General features: G+C 42.1%; 1 protein-coding gene across 1 annotated transcript; it reads right to left on the minus strand.

The window, feature by feature from the left end:
• Positions 1 to 1,147: 1,147 nt before the first annotated feature.
• On the minus strand, positions 1,148 to 11,042 carry LOC131081816 (b(0,+)-type amino acid transporter 1-like). Its single transcript, XM_058021147.1, has 6 exons — positions 10,299 to 11,042; positions 8,618 to 8,751; positions 5,751 to 5,880; positions 2,950 to 3,074; positions 2,446 to 2,533; positions 1,148 to 1,381 (listed from the first exon to the last, which is right to left on the minus strand). Exons 1-6 carry the CDS (start codon positions 11,040 to 11,042, stop codon positions 1,148 to 1,150), a joined length of 1,455 nt encoding a protein of 484 aa, XP_057877130.1.
• Between the last annotated feature and the right edge of the window lie 7,733 nt (positions 11,043 to 18,775).

Consider the following 18,775-nt stretch of genomic DNA (forward strand, 5'->3'; position numbering starts at 1 on the left):
GCCTGTGACTTTTGTGCAGTGCATTTAGAATCATAGAAATTGGTGGAAATGGCTGTGGTAGAAAATGCAAGGGAATTGAGATCTCCCCACCTCTCTGCACGCTGCTCCAACACTACACTGCCCTCATGGGGCACGTTTCCCTAAGTCCAGCCTGAACATCTCAAGCCGCAGCCTGTGACCCCTGCTCTGAGCTGCCATTATAAAGAAGGGCCCAGGTGGTCTTCACAACTCCACCTTGAGCAGCAGGGCCCAACACCAGATGCATGATTTCAGGGGTTGAGTCCAAAGAGACAGAGTGTTTCCTTGCTCTGCTGGCTACGCTTCTCCTACATAGCTCAGTCTGTAGTTTTTTAATTCCTAGTCAGAGTATTTTGCTGGTACATATGCTCTAGGGTTTTTTGGTGGGTTTTTTTCCCCTCACTTTGTCACAAAATAAGGTTTTTTCCTTCAGGGGGATCACAGGAAGGACATGGGTGAATGTTGGCACTTGAGTGATGTTGCCTGCATCCTCATAATGAATGGATGGATCCCAGATGACAAGTGCATTCTCAATGAGTAAACTGACAGAGCTTTAAAGCACTTCTTGTCTCATGTCAGAGGGTTTTCTGTGGGAGATGTGGGATGGTTTCTGAGACAGAGAAAGGACTGTTGTCACTGTGCGCCTGGAACTGGAAGAAGCATAATCTTTCCAGAATGAACACCTGAGTGAAAAAGGGTTTATTTCTTGTGGCCACAGTGAGCCCTTGCTTTATTGAGAAGCTCTGCAGTCACAGTGGGCAGAACTAGGTGTAAATAATTAAAGGCATTGCCAGAAATGGCTATGGGACTCAGCCTGCTGTAGGAATAATATTTCATTGTCTCTCTTTTGCTGCATTTTATCTTGAAATAAGAGATAAGATCTTGAGAAACAGCCCTTTTTGGGATGAAAAATACAAATGTAATGCCAAGGCAATGCTGAAAAGGAGAAAAACATGTCCCCAGAATTTTAGGGAAACGTAAGGAGTCATAGCTGCAGTCCATCTCACCTGGACATTTAGTGTCACTCGCATTCCACTCATTGCTCTTTACAGAAGAATATTTTCTGAGCCTTGAAAGCCTAGGGATAAACCATGAGGTGCAGGCAGCCACATGAAGGAAGGATGTTATCTCAGTTTGCATCCCTGGTAGTTGGAGCAACTTCCAGCAACAACTGGAGGTGCAAAGTGATTCTCTGTAAGAAGCGAGGGTGGTACTTGAAGCGAACCAGTGGGAAATAAAAAATGATGCCACTGAAAATGAACAGGACGATGTAGAGGATCTCTATTTGGGGCTGATCAATGATGGGAGCTAACACCAGGTACACAGCTGCCATCAGCACAATTATGGGGATGATAATTGGGACCTGTGAAAGCAAAACATCAGCATAAAGACTCATGTAATTCTGGGCTTCTGTGTGTCTGGATAACCCTGGAACTTCTGCAGAAGGCTTTGTAAATGAAACCTTTCTGCAACCTGAGGTATTACCTAGAAATACCAATTAATCCAGACATCCTGTTTCCCAGCCTACCCCCACCCCAAGGCCGAACATCCCTGCAAGAGCTACACCACCATATCACACCTTAACCCCTCTTTCCTGCCCTCCTAGACCTGAAGATGTAAACTACGGGGTTTAGTGCCAGGCCTGTTCTTGGTCTCCCTACTATCTTGCATCTCAAAGCCAAGCTGTAGATAAAACACAGAGCAATTGTATTCAAATCAACTGTACCTTAGCACCCCTGCACAAAAAGTTTTATCCGTGTATTGAAGACAGGTGGACAGGCAATCTCAGAGGCAGTTTCTGTAAGCCTGATCAGAAAGCATTTAAACTTCAATTTGAAGCCACCCTTCCTCAAAGGAGGGTGGTTTGTGCATTCATTAATAATCCTCAGTCACTGAGGAAACACTGAAGATCAGCTCATTCATGACATCAGGGGAAGAACATGTGACTCTTCATTTCCCTCCTTTTATCTGTTTTGTGGGGAACAAATCTGTCCCTACGTCATCTCAAAGAACTTGGGGCACTCCACCTAAGTTATTTTTCCCTCTGCAAGGTTCTTACACCTGGGCTACCCTCCAAGGAGTTTGCCCAGTCTGTGAGCATAAACAGGTGATTACAATGTTGATCAGAATTATCCTTCATTTACCACTTAAATCTTTTAGAAAGAAAGAGGACATGGTAGATATATTTTCATAGTGAGGAGGCAGAGCATTATTAGCTTATCAAGGCAGAGAATTCCACCTTGACTTCTGCCTGTATGTTCACACTATCTCATCCCTTGTTGACGTTGCTGACGCAAAACTTGAAATTAAAAAAGGACAACCACATTGAATCTGTAAGCCACCAGTGCTCGCTCTTTTCTCTAAATGTTCTCATAGTCATTTGAACAATATAGGAAAATATTTGAGAGTTTTATGTTATTACTTTACCTTGTAAGATCTTGGCAGTTCTGGTTTCTTGATTTTTAAATACAGGAGCCCAGAAATAGTCATTCCATAGAAAAGCCATGCAATAAAACTAGAAGAAAAAAAAAATTAGCATTAAACTTGGGGTGAGATCACCCAGAAATGTCAGTCCTGCCTTGCAGATTCCAGATGTTCATATCTCCAATTAAAAAAGTGAATATTGATATAAATTTAGTAATTCCTCCATTAATTTCCTTTCTAGCACAAACAATGAGAACTTTAGAATTATCTGAACATTACTGATTCAATGGGGATGAATCACATTAAGTCTCTAGTGACAGGAGCATTCATGCATTGCAAAGGTGCTGGTTCCCAATCTCTTTTTTTTCCTTCTTCCCTCCTCCTCTCCCCAGTATTGGTTAGAAAGCAATAGCCCAGGCTCAAAAGGACAATGCAAGAAAATACTTATAAGCAATGTAAAACCCAGGAGCACAGGGGATGCAAACAGAAACCCCTACACACACATACCTGAAGAAGTTGACAATGCTGGTGAAGCTCCCTGATATTATCATTACTAAAGACATGGCAGATGTGAACAGTAGAGCAGGGGAGGGCGTGAGGCGTCGCACATGAGCCATAGACAGAATGTCTGGCTGAAAAAGAAAGCAAAGCATCATCATTTCATGGACTCAGAGCTCCTTACTCATCCCCCTCAGCTGCTGGTGGGAGCTTTGCCTGCAGCCAGAGCCATTCAGAATCAGCAAATAAGCACTATATACAACCAGACCAACTCCAAGGAGTGTAAATACAGGAAACTCCTTCAAGGGTATTTTTATTGTGTCTCACTGGTTTCATATCAAGCATGATCAGTTTGAGAAGGCAAAATGAGGTTTTCAAACTACTGATGTGACAGAATGAGTCAAATTAGAGCTTTCCTGACCACCATCAGGACCTTTTGCCATGGGCCCACTCTTCTGCCCTGTCATGTCTCTCTGGGGCTTGACTTCTCTTGGGATGACTGCAAAATGAGACAAGAACTAGTCCTGAAACATTTATGTGAATATAAATTACACCAGGATTTGTTTCAGGATTAGTAGCCTCTTTATTGTTTGTTTCATTAGCAAAGTTTAATGAGAAAGGCTGCTTTTAAATTTTTATTTTATTTTATTTTTAATTCCCAACTAAAATATCATGAAGGACCTTTGCTAGAGGTGAGTGTTTGAGAAATGGCATAAGCATTCAGCTCATAGTCTGGTATGGTCAGATCCAGACCATCTGTGCACTGCTCAGCACAGAGCTTGCCATGATAGAGCAGGCATTATCCTCAGAGAGAGAGGCTGAGGAACCAGTAACCACCGAAATCAGGAACCACCAAAACCAGCAACCACCATTCAAGTCATCTCCACCAACCTGGACATTCATATGCATAAAAGATTCCCTGCTATGAACCAGGAGCAGAGCTGGTGGGGAATCACAGATTCACAGAATGATTTGGGTTGGAAGGGATCTTAAAGATCATCTAACTCCAACACCCTGCTGTAGGCAGAGACACCTTTCACTAGATCAGGCTGCTCATAGCCCCATCAAGCCTGGCCTCAAACTTCCAGGGACTGGGCATCCACAAACTCTGTGTGCAACCTATTTCAGTGTTTTCACACTTGAGGACAGAAATGCCAGATGCTGTGGGTGGGAAGGACCAAAAAAAAGCAGAGAGATTCAGAAGGAACACAAGAGGCCTGCTCAAAACAGAGGACAAATGCAGCTCAGCCTTTTTTCTCCTCCTTGTGGAGCAGTGTGGTTAAGTGTGTGTGGAGGTGTACCTGTGAGTGAGGGGGGTCTGTATCAGCAGCTGGGATGTGGCAGCAACCTTGGGGGACTTGTTAGCCTAGATAGCAGCAACTGGGGAGACTGGGATCCAGGGGCTGAGTATCTGAGCCCAGCTGCTGGAGGGACCCACACGGTACATATGTTTTATATATATTTCTCACTAACAGACCCCTGATCAGCCAGAGAGGGAATGAAAGGCCCTTGGTGTTCTTAGTGCTGGTGTTCGTGTGAGCCCCAGGTATGCCTGTATGTGGAGCTCTGTGTTCCCTGCTGGCTCTGAATGCATACACAGATACACAGGTATGTATGTATGTGTGTATATAAATATGTTTGATACCTGTATTTGTGTGTGTGTGGCTGCTGGGAATACATGCTGGACTTATTGGCTGGACCAGGGAGGAGGGAACTGCAGCAGCCTGACCTCCACTGGGTTACCAGATTTGGCCCACCTAACAAAACCAATGCTAAACCCAAGCTAGGAGAGATGTAAGGCTTGCTATCACCTTGTAATTGCTACGAAGCTTGAAGAGCAGAGATATCCTATGCTGCATCTAAGCTGGACTACCCATGTGAAGGCTGGATCACCCCTGAGACCAACCTGTATAGTCAGTATAACAGCTGCAAAGGCAGCTGGCTGGTGCTGGGCTACCCTCCCAGTGCAAGCAAAGGTGCTTTGTAACACACAAGCATGGCCAGGTTCTCCTTTCCTGGCAGGTATATTGACTAGCTCACCCCACAGCCTCTACCTGGTGCTCCAATGCAGCCATTTTTGAGTGGTTCATTTCAAAGCTGTTCTTAAAATTCAGACTAGATGTGAATATGTTATCTTTTTGAAAGCACTTAACTGAAAAAGAAAGCCCAGAGACAACATACACTGTGGTATTTTCAGGGTCCCCAAGACGAAGGAGCAATTGAGAATCTGACTCCCTGTTCTTAGAAGGCTATTATATTATATTATATTATATTATATTATATTATATTATATTATATTATATTATATTATATTATATTATATTATATTATATTATATTATATTTAAACTAAAGAATAGAGAAAGGATCCTTACAGAAGGCTTAACAAAATACTATAGAAAAACTCGTGACGTCTTCCAGAGTCCCAACACAGCCAGATGGTGATTGGTCATTAAGTAAAAACAATTCACATGAAACCAATCAAACAATCACTTGTTGGATAAACAATCTCCAGACCACATTCCAAAGCAGCAAAACACAGGAGAAGCAATTAGATAATTATTATTTTCTTTTTTTTCTGAGGCCTCAGCTTCCTAGGAGAAGAATCCTGGGCAAAGGGATTTTTCAGAAAATATGACAGTGACAAGACACCTTACATTTGAAAGAGATGGGGATTAATGAGCAAGGAACAAACCCCCTGAAGAGCTATCACTCTTCCAGTTGAACATACACAGTGTTTTCCTCTCTGCTTTAGTGTCACAGGAAGGCGAAGTGGCTCGAAGCAAGCCAGACCCCTTTCTTTGTGCTCACCATGTGGCCCTCCCTGGCAGCAATGTAGCACACGCGGCCTCCGCTGAAGAACGTCCCATTCGAGGAACCAAACGTGGACAGGGCCACCGACAGGGAGATGAGCCATGCCCAGCTGCCCAGGACTTTGTCCCTGAGGTGGGAAAGAGTTCACAGCACAAGATGCAGTTCATAAATGTATTGAATACTCACTGTAGAACCAGACAGGTTACATCCCTCCAGTGTTTCTGTATTGTACAGAATATTTTTCTGAAGTCTTTCTAATGATTTAAAGTCTTCTTGCAATTCCCATAATATTTAGTGACTTGGAAGTTTGTCTTGTCTGACAGCTTTTCTTCCTGCTATATATATATTCTGTCTGCACTGCAATGGTGTACAAAGAGGTCACAACAGGCAAAACCACCTTTTTTGTGTACTGAAGCTGTGGCAAAACACCTGAAGATACTGCTATCAGAACCAATAATATTAGCTCAGAAATCACAGAAAAACTGTTCCCATCGCATTGGAAGAAATATTCTGTATTACAACCTCTTCCTGAATATGCATAGGATTTTAACCCTTTAATCCCACATGCACCTAATACTGCTCTTCTGTGAATTTGACTTAAGCCAAAAAAAATTATTTGAATTCCAGATGTTTGGTTCTACAACATGTTCAGACATTTCTGTTTCTACTTAACAGAAAAAGTAGCAGAGTTACAGAGTTCAAGGTAAATATTTGGAAGGAATGATAATTTTCTCACCTAAAAGTGAAGATTGTCTTCTGGAATGAAGCAGCATTAAGAGTATTAATTGAGTAATAAATGCTGGTGTTTGGGGTAATTATCACATACACAAACACTGTTTATCTAATTGGCAAAAAGCCAAAACTCAAATGTTTTTTTAGATCACTTTATTTACAAGCAAACTGAAACCTGTGGTTGCTGTTCAATCGCTGTCATCAAAGAAACGCTGGGAAGAGTTTCCTGAGCTCCTTTTGTGGCTGCACCTCTCACCACTGAACAATGTTTCTTTCTGGCAGTTTTCCTCTTATATAGGGAATAAATGCATTTAAATGTGACAAGTCCTCCTCTGGCTTCTTTATGCTCCTCCCATTCTTTCTTAATGGCCTGAATAGCTGCATGTCTTGTTTGTGAGCCACAAACTTCACCTCCTCCTCAGACTGGCTTCCTACCTGTTCCCCAGCCTTTGAGTGCCCAGATTTCCTGTCACTAGTTCAATATTTCTTCCTGAATTGCACCCTTGGGTGAAAAGGTTAATCAGGAAAAGGAGATGCCTTACAAAGGAGGAAGCTCACAAATAACTTGTTAATTAGGAATGATGGGAAAGGAAGTGCAGGGAAAGTTCGTGACACTGCAGCTTAGTGAGGCTTTGTGACATGCTCAAACAAAGCACTAGATCTTTAAAAGCTCCTACTCATAATGATGTGAAAGGCTATTAGAGAACACATCCAGCAAGAGCTCAGTCAGATCTTCAAATGGGAGATCTTGTGAAATGCACACAGAAGCAAAGCTGCTGCTGACTTTTTAGGAAGAGCAGCACATAATCTGTGGACACACCATGTCATCATTTCTGTCTGACAACTCATTTAGTGCTATCAGGGATTCTGTGCCTTTGGAAATATTTAGAATAAGGCTGGATGTTCTGGTGGAAGATCATTGATGATGTCTATACCTCTCATGATGGTCCCTTCCTTCTCTTCCTAAATTCCTCGTCTTGTACAGAAACTGTTTAATGTCACCAAATACTTCAGGTTGAGGAAAGGCAGAAATTGTTTCTGTGCAGCTCTGGAAAAACACAAGCCAATTGAAGTTGCAGTTACCAAAGGCTACCTGACCTGTGTATAACAGCTCTCAAAGGTGTTGAGATCAGTGCAATTTTCCATTTCCCCACAGAAGGAGAAACTGAGACAAAAGACTCTGATCTGCTCTAAATTCCAGGTGCCAAGTAGAGAGCATTCAGCCAGTTGACTCCTGTCTCACTCCCAACCCACTGCCTCTGCATTAGCAGGACAGCACATTGCCCTGACAGTTTTCCTGGAAATATCTAAAATGTGCAAAATTTCTCAGTTTCAAGTCTGGATATGTACCCTCGCTGCATTCCCAGTGTTTGTGGGGAGATGCTCCTGGTGTGACCTTCACCTCTCCCTTATGGACACTTTCCATGAGGTAAAACATGAGTTGGGGGAGTTACAGGTTCCCAGTGTAAACAAAGGGAATGGGGAGTAAGGAATGTGCCATCTTGACAGCCTAGATGCACCTTGGAAACCATGGCCAGATGGAGCTGGTCAGCCTTGGCCTCATAGAACCCTAGAATTATAGAACAATTTGGAATGGACCTTGAAGATCATTCTCTTCTAAGTCCCTGCCATGGGCAGGGACACCTTCCACTAGACCAGGTTGCTCAAAGCCCCTCCAACCTGACCTTGAATGTTTCCAGGGATGGAGCATCCACAGCTTCTCTAGGCAACCTGTGCCAGTGCCTCACCACCCTCACAGTAAATAATTTCTTCCTTAGGTCTAATCTAAACCTACTCTCTTTCAATTTGAAGCCATTCCTGCTTGTCCTACTTCTACATGCCCTGGTAAAAACTTCCTTTCCAGCTCTCTTGTAGCCCCTTTAGGCACTGGAAAATGCTGTAAGGTCTCCCTGGAGCTTTCTCTCTCCAGGCTGAACAGCCCCAGCTCTCTCAGACAGCAACGTGATTCAGCCCTCTGAGCACCTCAGTCACCCTTTTCTTTTCTGTAACATGGCCTGACCAATGCAGTGCTGCCATTCCCTCTGGGAATAACATTTAGATCTCCTGAAACTCAGGAGAGAACCAGTGTATCTCAGAGCTGCGCTGCCCGTGCTGCCCCACGCAGAGCTCACCCCCAGGTGACGGCCACAGCTCCTGAGGACAGCAGCTCAGTGGGAGTCATGGCTGCCAGGTAGCTCACGTTTACCAGCAAATACAGGCACGTAACCAAAGGAATGGCAATCATCAGAGCTCTGGGAAGGGTCACCTGGAAAAGGGATGACAGCAGTGTTAGGTGCAGCACTGTGCTTTTTTTGTTTGATTTGGTTTTGCCACCACCCACATCTCTCATTGAAATACCTCCACTTCCTAAACCTTTCCTCAGAACAAGACATAGATCGAGATTCACATGGCAGCTTTCACAGCAGTCAAAGTTAGTCTGAAAAAACCCACAACCAACCAAACAAAATAATTCAAACAAAAAGAACCCACCAAATCTTATTAAAAAGATTTGGATTTGTAGCTGCCTAAGATGCCTTTTGCATATTTTTTGATTATTTTAATATTGATTTATTTGTTATTAGTATGTTATGTCTCCTGGTGTGCTGCATCTCCCCATAAACACCTCACTGCCCTGGACAAAGTTCCACTGTATGTTGTATTACATTTAACTACTCTACAGTTTAAATCAAAACAGGGGTTTCATCTCAAAATCTCAAAGGGGATTTGCACTAGGAAGGAAATATTTATTTTTTCTTAGTGGCAGGATTGTGTCTTAGAACACCACAGGATCATTTTAAGACTCAATAAAATCAACAGTGTCTTATGCAACTGAAAATACTGGGAAATGGCAACTGTATGCATCTAAGAACCTGAAATATCAGGTTTTTCATTCCCCATTCTCAACACAGGACAAGATACAGCAATTCCTAATGGTGGTGTCTCCGCTCTGGAAGGGCCTGAATATCAGCGCTCACAATCTTATGGGAGAGAGTGGCCCTGGGATCTTTGCTGCCATATAGGTTAATATTTAACTGTGTATTTGCATTTGATCTGTAGGATCTCATGGGCTGCACTGGTACACAGCACACTCTATAAACTCGGCACTCACACAACTCTTGCAAAATAAGAGTTGTTCACTGCTGCAGTGTTTGATCTGTGAAAATGGGCAATATGGCACAGAGAAGGTGATGTGAGATGCTACTTCAGTGCCTATAGCATGGACTGCACAATGCTAAAATATAGATGTTTAAAGATGGGGATTGTTCACAGAGTTAGATTCCCTTTCCAGTGAGGCTTGGCTTGCTCTGAAGTTGCCCCTTGATGGAACAGAGAGAGACAAAGTAGTTTTCTAAAGCATAGATTATGGATCAAGTCTTTAAGAAAATACATGTTGTTAAGAATCCTTTATGGATTATAGCAGTGAGTGCTTTTCTGAATAAATCTAGGTGTCTACAGTGAGATCCTCTAAACACTAAGAAAAAACTTCATCTCCAAAGCATCCAAGTGCTGCCTAATAATTTCTTTCCAGTCAATGGATTATTTTAGGACTTTTATAGGACCACAAGATCGTTTGGATTGGAAGGGACCTTAAAGATTATCTAGTTTAAATCTCCATGTAATGAATGTAATGTTCCTTCCACTACACCAAATTGCTCAAAGCCCCACACAAGCTGGCTTTGAACACTTCTGGGGATGGGGCATCCTCACTGTAAATCCCTTGATTACCACTCTTAACACAATCACAGACAGAATCAAACATATTAACAGCAGGATTAAGTAAGTAAAACCCAGCTTGCTCACTCATTCACTCACCTCAGGCTTCTTCAGTTCCTCAGTTACATAATTTAGGTTGTTCCATCCATCATAGGACCAGAGCCCCTGGTAAAACGCCACTCCAACTGCCCCAATACCTGCAGTGGTGCCTTCAAAACCATTCTGAAAACTCTGAGTTTGTCCCTTGGCAAGCAGCACCAACCCACCCACCACGATCACCAACAAAGCCAAGAGTTTGGCAGCTGTAAAAACGTTCATAACAGATGTTGCCAGCCTCACGTTGAGGCAGTTGATGATAGTTAATATCAGGATGCAGGCAGCAGCTGTACATTTGACGGCAGCCTGCGGAGATGAGCACCCTGGGTAGAACGGCGCAATGGCGTACTCAGCAAAGCTCAGACAGACAGCTGCCAAACCAGCTGGTCTCACCAGGATGACAGAAGTGTAGGCGAAAAGGAAAGCAGGAAAGGAACCAAAAATCCTCAAAATGTAAATATATTCTCCTCCAGACTCTTTAATTATTGTTCCAAGCTCAGCGTACGACAAGGCTCCAAACATGGCCAGGAGACCGCATGCTGCCCAGATCAGCAGGCTGCTGGCAGGGTTCCCCATGTGGTGCAGTACCCACTCAGGGGACATAAAGATCCCTGAGCCTATCATGGTACCTGCAATTAATGACACGCTGCTAATCAGGCCGACCTCTTGTTTCAGTCTTAACTTCTCCTTCCCTTCAGTCAGATCTGTGGATGAATGGAGTGGATCTGTTGCCTTCCTTTCCCTCATTGTGGAAATGTTAGGAGACAGGAGATGTTGTAAGGAGAGAATCTGAAAAAGGATTAAGGCATTTGAATAAGGACTACCTCAGGCTTTAAGGTTTAGTTAATAATTACAAAAGTCACACTGAACGCTGTTGAGAAGCACAAACCTATCTTCTGCACTTCACATTCTTTCATTACCCATCTTATCTTGGTAATTTATTATGCCAAGTTTGATTATCCCTGAATCTCATTGCAAGCAATAGTAATGGATAGTATCAGGAACGACCTCAAAATCACTCAGCACATTGCTGGACTGTGATCCTGGTTATCTCTCCTTTAAATCATGCCTCAAACAGCATGTGAAATAAGGATCAGGTAAGCAAAGTCCCCATGCAAATCTGTACTTTATTGTTTGATGAAAAGTCAATGTACAAGCGCTTGCCTCAGTGCTCAATCGTATTTTCATTCTTCACCGTAACATGATCAAACAAACAAGTCTGCTGGCCAACATGCTAAGGCTTTGCTCAACAAGGAACATTTCCAGTGTCTTGATCAAAGAAACAAAGGTTTTGCCAAACACAGTCCAGAGACACTTTTTCTGCACTGCAGTAGGGGGCAATATGAGCTTTTTCCAACTTTAGGAAGTGGAGGTGGAGAAACGTGAAAAGGCTACAATTACATTTTTCCAGGGCTTTTTTACCATTGTACATAAGGTGTGCACACTCCTACCAGACCACAATCTTCAGAGCACTTTGTCACAGCTCATTTTACACACATTTCAATGCACACATGACAGAAACATGGTACAAGCTTTTGAAGATACCTCTGACCCTTACTTAGATACCTAACACATAAAATTCCAGACCTTGAGGCAGGTTCTGCCATAAATATGACTATTACAGTGCATGAGGGTGTATGTTGTGATCTGAGATGTGTACGAAGTAGAGTGGAAGGGAACTTCCACATGGATTCCTTGAACATGAACTAAACTTTACTGGACAGTTACTGTTCTTGGAGGTCTCTTCCAAACTTCTGCTGTCATAAGTACCAGCAGTGACACCTTTCTCTGCCCTTCACAGCAACCACAGATCTTGAATCTTTAAAACTATCTGTTCTCAAATATTTGAGCTAAAAAAAGCATGACTATAAACAGAGCAGTATTTATATTGTTTCTCTAAAAATTTCTTCTAAATCATTTGGACTTCTCTTTCTTTGCCTTTTTGAAAAAAAAAATAAAAAAATCTAACTAGCTTTGCAATTCTTTGCAAGAGTCCAGGGTAACTCCTGGACCCTTAACAGAACTCATGGGTCCACAACAAATGCAACAGATACAACTCATACAGTTTTTCATGCTAAGGCAAATAAAGGTGCTCAAATTTTATAATCAGGTTCAAGGACTTTAAGTTTTTTAAAGAAGAAAAAAAGCTCTCAAATCTCATTAAAAAGTATAGGGGTTTAGAGTACAAATGTTATTATTAGATTAAGGAAACAATGAAAAAAGTTTGCTGGGTTTCGTAAAGGATTTCAGGAGCTATTCCTACATCACCTCTCTAGTGTTAACTAGGAAATGGATACCAGCTGGTTTTCTCCTAATTTCAAAGTCCCTTATAGAAATTCACAGCTGATCAAGGGGTAGCTGCAACAAAAGTGAAAGCTTATACTTTATCTGTCAAGTAGGTTTTTTAAGCTTTCCCAGCAAAGGTGTGAGTTCTGAGAATAAACATACACCTTGTACTGCAAGGGTGCAAATTAACACATTTCAAGTTAATGGTTTGCAAAGTGGTTGAGAACTTGGAGGGAGGCATCCCAGTAATGCAGAGTATTTTGGTTTGTTTTTGCTAAGTGACAGTGCTCTTCTTGTCTGGTTTAGCTATTTGTAGTGTATTCTTCTTTAAATTGCAAATGACACTGTAAGGCAATGCAGGAATCCTTTAGGGGTTCAAAGGTCTAGGTTTTTTTCCCTGCACTACTGACACTCCTGTGCGCATCAACACATGTATTATGTATACCAATCCTTACTGAAAACAAAGGTACAAAATATGGTTAAAACAACGCTAAAGGAAAATTTCATATGACTACCGCTAGTTAAGTGTCCTTCTAGTAAAGTTATCCTTGTATTTCTCTAACTCTTCTGTTTTAATGAAGGAACTTCTGTTCTGAAGTGTAAATGCAAGGTTCTTGGAGGGGATTTTTTCAAACCTTTAGTGTTCTTGCTCCTGGAAATGAATAACTTTTAATCTAATGTTGTAGGGGAAAAAAAATAGAATGTCTTCCAACTTGATCATGTAAAAAAAATTCTGTAAGGCCTCTCATATAATGAGAATTAATTAACTGGTATGTCAATAGCCTCAGTCAATTCCTAGAGGGAAGTATATTTCCAATCCCAGATTCATTGTTACTGAGTTCTAACTGCTTCCACCTAAAGTAATAAGGAATCTAATTAATAATGATAAGAACTTGAGGCTATTCCTGTGGAAGCTAAGGTAGTCTAATAAATGCAGTCTAATGCTTTGGACTTTTTTTTTCTATTGTCTTGTTCTTTTTTTGACTGACATTAGCAGCAAGGAGCAGGCTCAGATAGTTTACTCAAATGAATTGTCACAATTATAATTTGTCAAAACTGAGATTGGAAAAGGACAACTCACTGCTCCCTTCCCAAAGGGAGAGGTATAAGAAGGAGTAAAAAATACAAGTTCTGCCTTCTCCTCGCGTGGAGCAGCAGAGCTTTGCTGCTCAAGCTGTCGCCTAATACATCGCCTACCTGAACAATTCTCACTTACCTTTGACACTGCAAGGGGTGGTTGCCATCTACTGGTCCCGAGCAATAATGCAGCATGGCTCAGTCCGCATTTGGGTTTGGTATTTCGCATTCCTGCCTGAAAAGAAAGCCCACTGTACATATTACTTCTTCAACATTAAGACAGCACAAATAGACTATATTCGAGCTGGGAATGAACAGTCTCCTTAATGTCTTTATGGGGTTTTTTTTGTCTCAGGAGTAACTATGAGGACTAATTTAAAGTAAAGGTCAATGTCAGTGGTAAAAACTAGGCAAAACATGTGGACAAATATTTTGCAATATTTAATTTTAGGTCCCAGGAGTGATATTTGGAACACAGTTATGGGCTTGGTTTCCCTGTCCCACGCTTGGAAAAGAGTTACAAATCTCTAGATGGGATTAAAAATAACCTGTAATCTGAGAGTGGAGTGGCCAAAACCATCGCCCATAACTTTCTTTGGAGGTAGACACCAATACTAATAAATTTGTGCAGAGATCAAGATTTTTTCTTTTTTAATTAAGAAAAAAACACCAAACAACAAACATCAAGTTGGATGAGAGGTACTAATGGTTAGAGAATTAATTCAGGACATAAAATGTGGGTTTGATGGCCTTCTCTACTTAAGAACATGGAAACCCACAAAGTCAGCTTGAATACTCTCACCTCCAAAATGCAAGATTTGAACTACAGTTGCAGGCAGATCTTGATGCCTGTGCTTGCCATATAAGTAGGGATGCCTGACTGAAAACAGAGAGGAAATAAAGGCCAGGAAAGTGGAGTTCTGAAATACATCTCAAGCCCAAAAGAAAAATTGGGGCAGACAGACAACATACCCCAGATATCCTGTGTGAAAACAGACAAAGGAAAGAGGATGCATTGAGAGGCATCTGCCTGGGGAACAGGTGCCCCATGGGTTTGACTCTAATGCTCTACATCCCCAGTGCATCCTGGCTCTTCTCACATCTGAGCCTTGAAAGAGTGCAGCTTTGGGCCTCCATCCCTGTGGAGTTGGCCTGGACCCACCAGCTTCTTTCATGATGTGCCCAGGGGCCAGCAGTGTGTGGCTGCCCCCAAGGCAACAGTGCCTCTGGCATAAAAACAGGGCTCCTTGTGCAGCAGAGCTCTGGCTGGGATTTTAAAAATGCCAATGTGAGCTGCAGCTAGCAAAACAGAAACACAGCTTGGGCTACTGGGAGTACGGTGGTGGGGTAGAAATGACATTTCTGAGGATGCAGGATAGCCCTAGGGCTCACAACAGGAATCATCACTAAAACTGAGCTTGTTTGTATTTAGAGTAACTGCCTTTCCCTGTCATGTTACAACAGCAGATCTGAAGTTGGGGGGTTAAGAGTGAATCTTAAACCCAATAATTTACCATGAGCTGAGTTAGTGCTCCCTGTCTGGGTCTGCAAACAGCCTGCAGCTGAGCTTGAGCCTCCCTGCTCCTGCCAAGCAAGTGCTCAGCATATTATGGCTCTGCAGCTATTAGACTTTGAAATGCTTGCTTTTGTTTTATAGATATTCTTTCTTAAAATTGATTTGGTATCTCATGTTTCCAATTAGGCACTGAATATTATATGTTCAAGAGGAAGTTGCTAGTGTCATACTGAACTCCTTAAAAACAATGGGATTCAGGTAGAAGGAAATCTCAAAAGCTCAGGAGCAAGCTGTCTCTATGTGCCAAAAGATGAGTCAGTGGGAAAGAAAACCAGCCTGACTGAATAGGGAGGTTTTGCTGAAACTCAGGTAAAAAAAAAAAAAAAAAAAGAGAGAGAGTTTATGACCTTTGGAAGAAGGGGCAGGCACCTCAGGAAGAATACAAGAATGTCATTGGGTCATGTAGAGAGAAAATCAGGAAGGTGAAAGCTCAGCTAGAACTCAATCTAGCCATCACTGTGAAAGATAATAAAGAGTGTTGAGGATGAGAGGAAATGGCCACAGCTGCATCAAAGAAAGTCAACACTGGTTATCATGAAGAATTTTTTCACCTTTTTGAACATGTGGTTAAGCACTGGAATGGGCTGCAGAGGGAAGTGGTGGAGTCACCATCCCTGGTGCTGACTAAGAAACAACTGGTTGTGGCACTTAGTGCTAGGGTTTAGGTGGCCTGGTGGTGTTTGGTCAAAGGTTGGACTTGATGGTCTTGGAGGTCCAGCCTTAATGATTCTGTGACAATAGCTGCTCTAGAAGATACTGGTGGAGTAAGATGAAACACTGATGAAATGAGAACCACAGCTGAAAAGAAATAATTACAACTTGGGAAAAGTACTGATCCCACTGCTTCTTGCACAGGTCGAGATAATCTATCAAGGGCTATTGATACTTTTTCTTTCAGCAACTGAAGAAAAATATACTAATTTCTTCATTCTGTATTTCCTGGGTTTATAGCTATATATATATAAACACACACACAATATATTTATGTGTGTGTGTGTGTGTGTGTGTGTGTTGTTGTATACACACACACAATCTGTCCTGTTTTCTTTTCCTAGCAATTTAGCCTTAATAATTTATTTGCATTAGTTTGTACTCTTAAGAATGCCTTTTAAATGTTGGAATTAAGTTTAATTTATTTATTAAGCTTAATTCAAGATTAGATTATCTTGTCCTACACAAAGTCTTTATCAAATGAATGCTATCATTACCAGAATACAAATAAACATTTTCATGAAAACTTTTTAGGAAACAAGTTTAAAAATAGAACTTAAACATGCCAAAATTCTATTTAATCACTGAAATGCATTCCTACATTTCTGAGTAGATGCACAATAATACCTTCACTAACACAAGATAGTTTTATTATTTTTAGGATAAACTTTTGCAACACATGTTTAGAGCTTAACCTGTTAATCTATATTCATTCTGTTAGGTAGCATTCTATAATAAAATTGTTTTCTCTGTACAATTTTTGTGAGAAACATCATAATTACATTGACCCAAGTAATTCCAGTTTTCCTCAGGTGAAAAGGGGATATAGTAACTGCAGGTACTAAACTGAGTTCCTTAAAATCTTCATGAAAACTGATCCTTATTTTTGGGATCAGAAGTGACATTTAGGGCACACAGAAGGCAGCTCCCTTCCCCAGCCTGCCCCACTGCTGCCACGTCTTCCCAATAACCCCGAAGACTGAAGGGGGTTTGCCCACCTGCCTCTTTTCTTCTTCTTAGTCACAAAAGTGAGGGAAGCACCAGCTTTGGTAGTGTGGCACAGCAGAGGACCTGCCCTGCTACTAGGAGACTAGTAGGGAAAGCACATGGAGAACAACAGCCAGGAAGGAAAATAGGGTAAGGTAGGTTGCAGCACTGGTGAAAGTTTTGTGAGTTGCCTCCACCTGTTTGCTTTCCCTGGGCCAGAGTTGGGAGTGCAGGGTGGGGCTGGGTGGCTTATCCCTGCCTGGCACTGCTGCTGTCAACACGCGTGAGGCAGATCACCCTTGCACTGCTCTCCCCCCACGCAGGGGTGGGATGTGCTTCAGCTCGCAGTCAGGGCCAGCATGAGGCCAGGGTTTGCCCCTACATGCCCAAAACACTTTCTTTGTGGAGTGGCTATAATCTGTATGATGGGCTCTGGGCCAGCCATGCTTTCAGCCCTGTGAAGTTATCTCCTGGGATGAGCTTAGTCAGGGTCAAGGGGGCTCAGCCAGTGTCCAGTAACTGCCTAGCTTCTCAAAGACCTAGGACAAGGGGGTAATTTTAATGCTGTTTAACTAAAACATCACTTAGACTGTCAAATATAAAGGGAAAACCAATGTTTGCCTGGAAAAGTCAAGTAAGTTATGGCACTCTTTAGTATCTCTGGCTGCTGCTTTGTGAAGTTGCAACAAACGTGTATTTTTCCAACTAATGCTTCATCTTGTGCATTTTTACCAACAGACGAACTAATGATCTTGGGAAGATAGTGATGTGTTGAGACTAATTCCTCCCATCTGTATGCTTTGGTTAAAGCTAAAAATATATATAAATAAAAGGGAGGATGAAATGGATTAAGCATCTTTTCTTGGCCTTCCAGGGGAAGTATGTTTGGGAGATGGGAACCAGGTTTTCATTCCACTTGGTAAATTTTCACTTGAGATCTTATGAAGGAAAGAACTGTGCTAAAAGGTTTGGAGAACTCTTCCTGGCCTAGAGATCATAGCTCCTTAATCGCCCTTGTCAATGATGCAGTCAGCATGATGTAACATGGATGTACAGGAATCACTCTTAAGTAGCATTGTTCTCTTGAATGAAAATTGGATGCATCTACAGATGATGTCCTCTAATTCTTAGTCCTTAGCCAAAATGAGTGGAAAGGCACCTCTTATTTACACATGAAAACTTCCTGATTTGCAATCCACTAACAGGATGTATTACAAGGGAAGAAGTTTTCCAGACAAACTGGATTTCTGTCTGGAGCCAGTTCAAGCCAGTAGGCAAAGCAAGCTGCAGGGCGTGGTCTCATGCCTACTTTTCCTGTGCCGGGGAAATGGGAATTGATTATTCCCATTTGATTAAGAGCTAATCTCTGCTTCCCACTTGCAGAGCTCTTCCTTCCAGGTGTCACAGAGACAGCAAAGGTACAGCTGGCTGGTTGGTGGAGTCCTTCCCCAGCAGCTCCCACAGGAAAACAAAGCATTTCTCTTCCCTCTCACCCTGCCTTTTCCATTTTCTGCTCCAGATGCTGGCTCACCCTTGGGTCCCCACCCCAGCACTGGGGGTGCAGATGCACAAACAGCTGTTGGGCCCTGATAATAGATTAGCTGAAGACAAAGGTCCTGTGCTACAAGAGGGAGAGCTGACTCACAAAAAGAACTTGAATTTTGTAATATTTAAAAACACATTGTTTCAGCTCAATGAATTTCAAATTTTGTTCTGTATTTGACTAACTGCCTAGGAAGAAGGGTGCATCAGAAACAAGAGAAGTACTTTAGAAGTCTGTAAAACCTGCAGATATAATTAAAGGTAAGCCCACAGAGGTATGAAAACACTGTTATTATTTATG

The sequence above is a fragment of the Melospiza georgiana genome, chromosome 3, assembly GCF_028018845.1.
Source record: "Melospiza georgiana isolate bMelGeo1 chromosome 3, bMelGeo1.pri, whole genome shotgun sequence".
Lineage (NCBI taxonomy): Eukaryota > Metazoa > Chordata > Aves > Passeriformes > Passerellidae > Melospiza > Melospiza georgiana.

Excerpts from the sequence above, each read along its gene's own strand:
- LOC131081816 (XM_058021147.1), bottom strand. The coding sequence starts at position 11,042 with ATGAGGGAAAGGAAGGCAACAGATCCACTCCATTCATCCACAGATCTG. Across the intron at positions 3,075-5,750 it reads CTGCCAGGGAGGGCCACATG|CCAGACATTCTGTCTATGGC; the intron begins GTGAGCACAAAG and ends TTTCTTTTTCAG. Across the intron at positions 2,534-2,949 it reads AGCATTGTCAACTTCTTCAG|TTTTATTGCATGGCTTTTCT; the intron begins GTATGTGTGTGT and ends TTTTTCTTCTAG.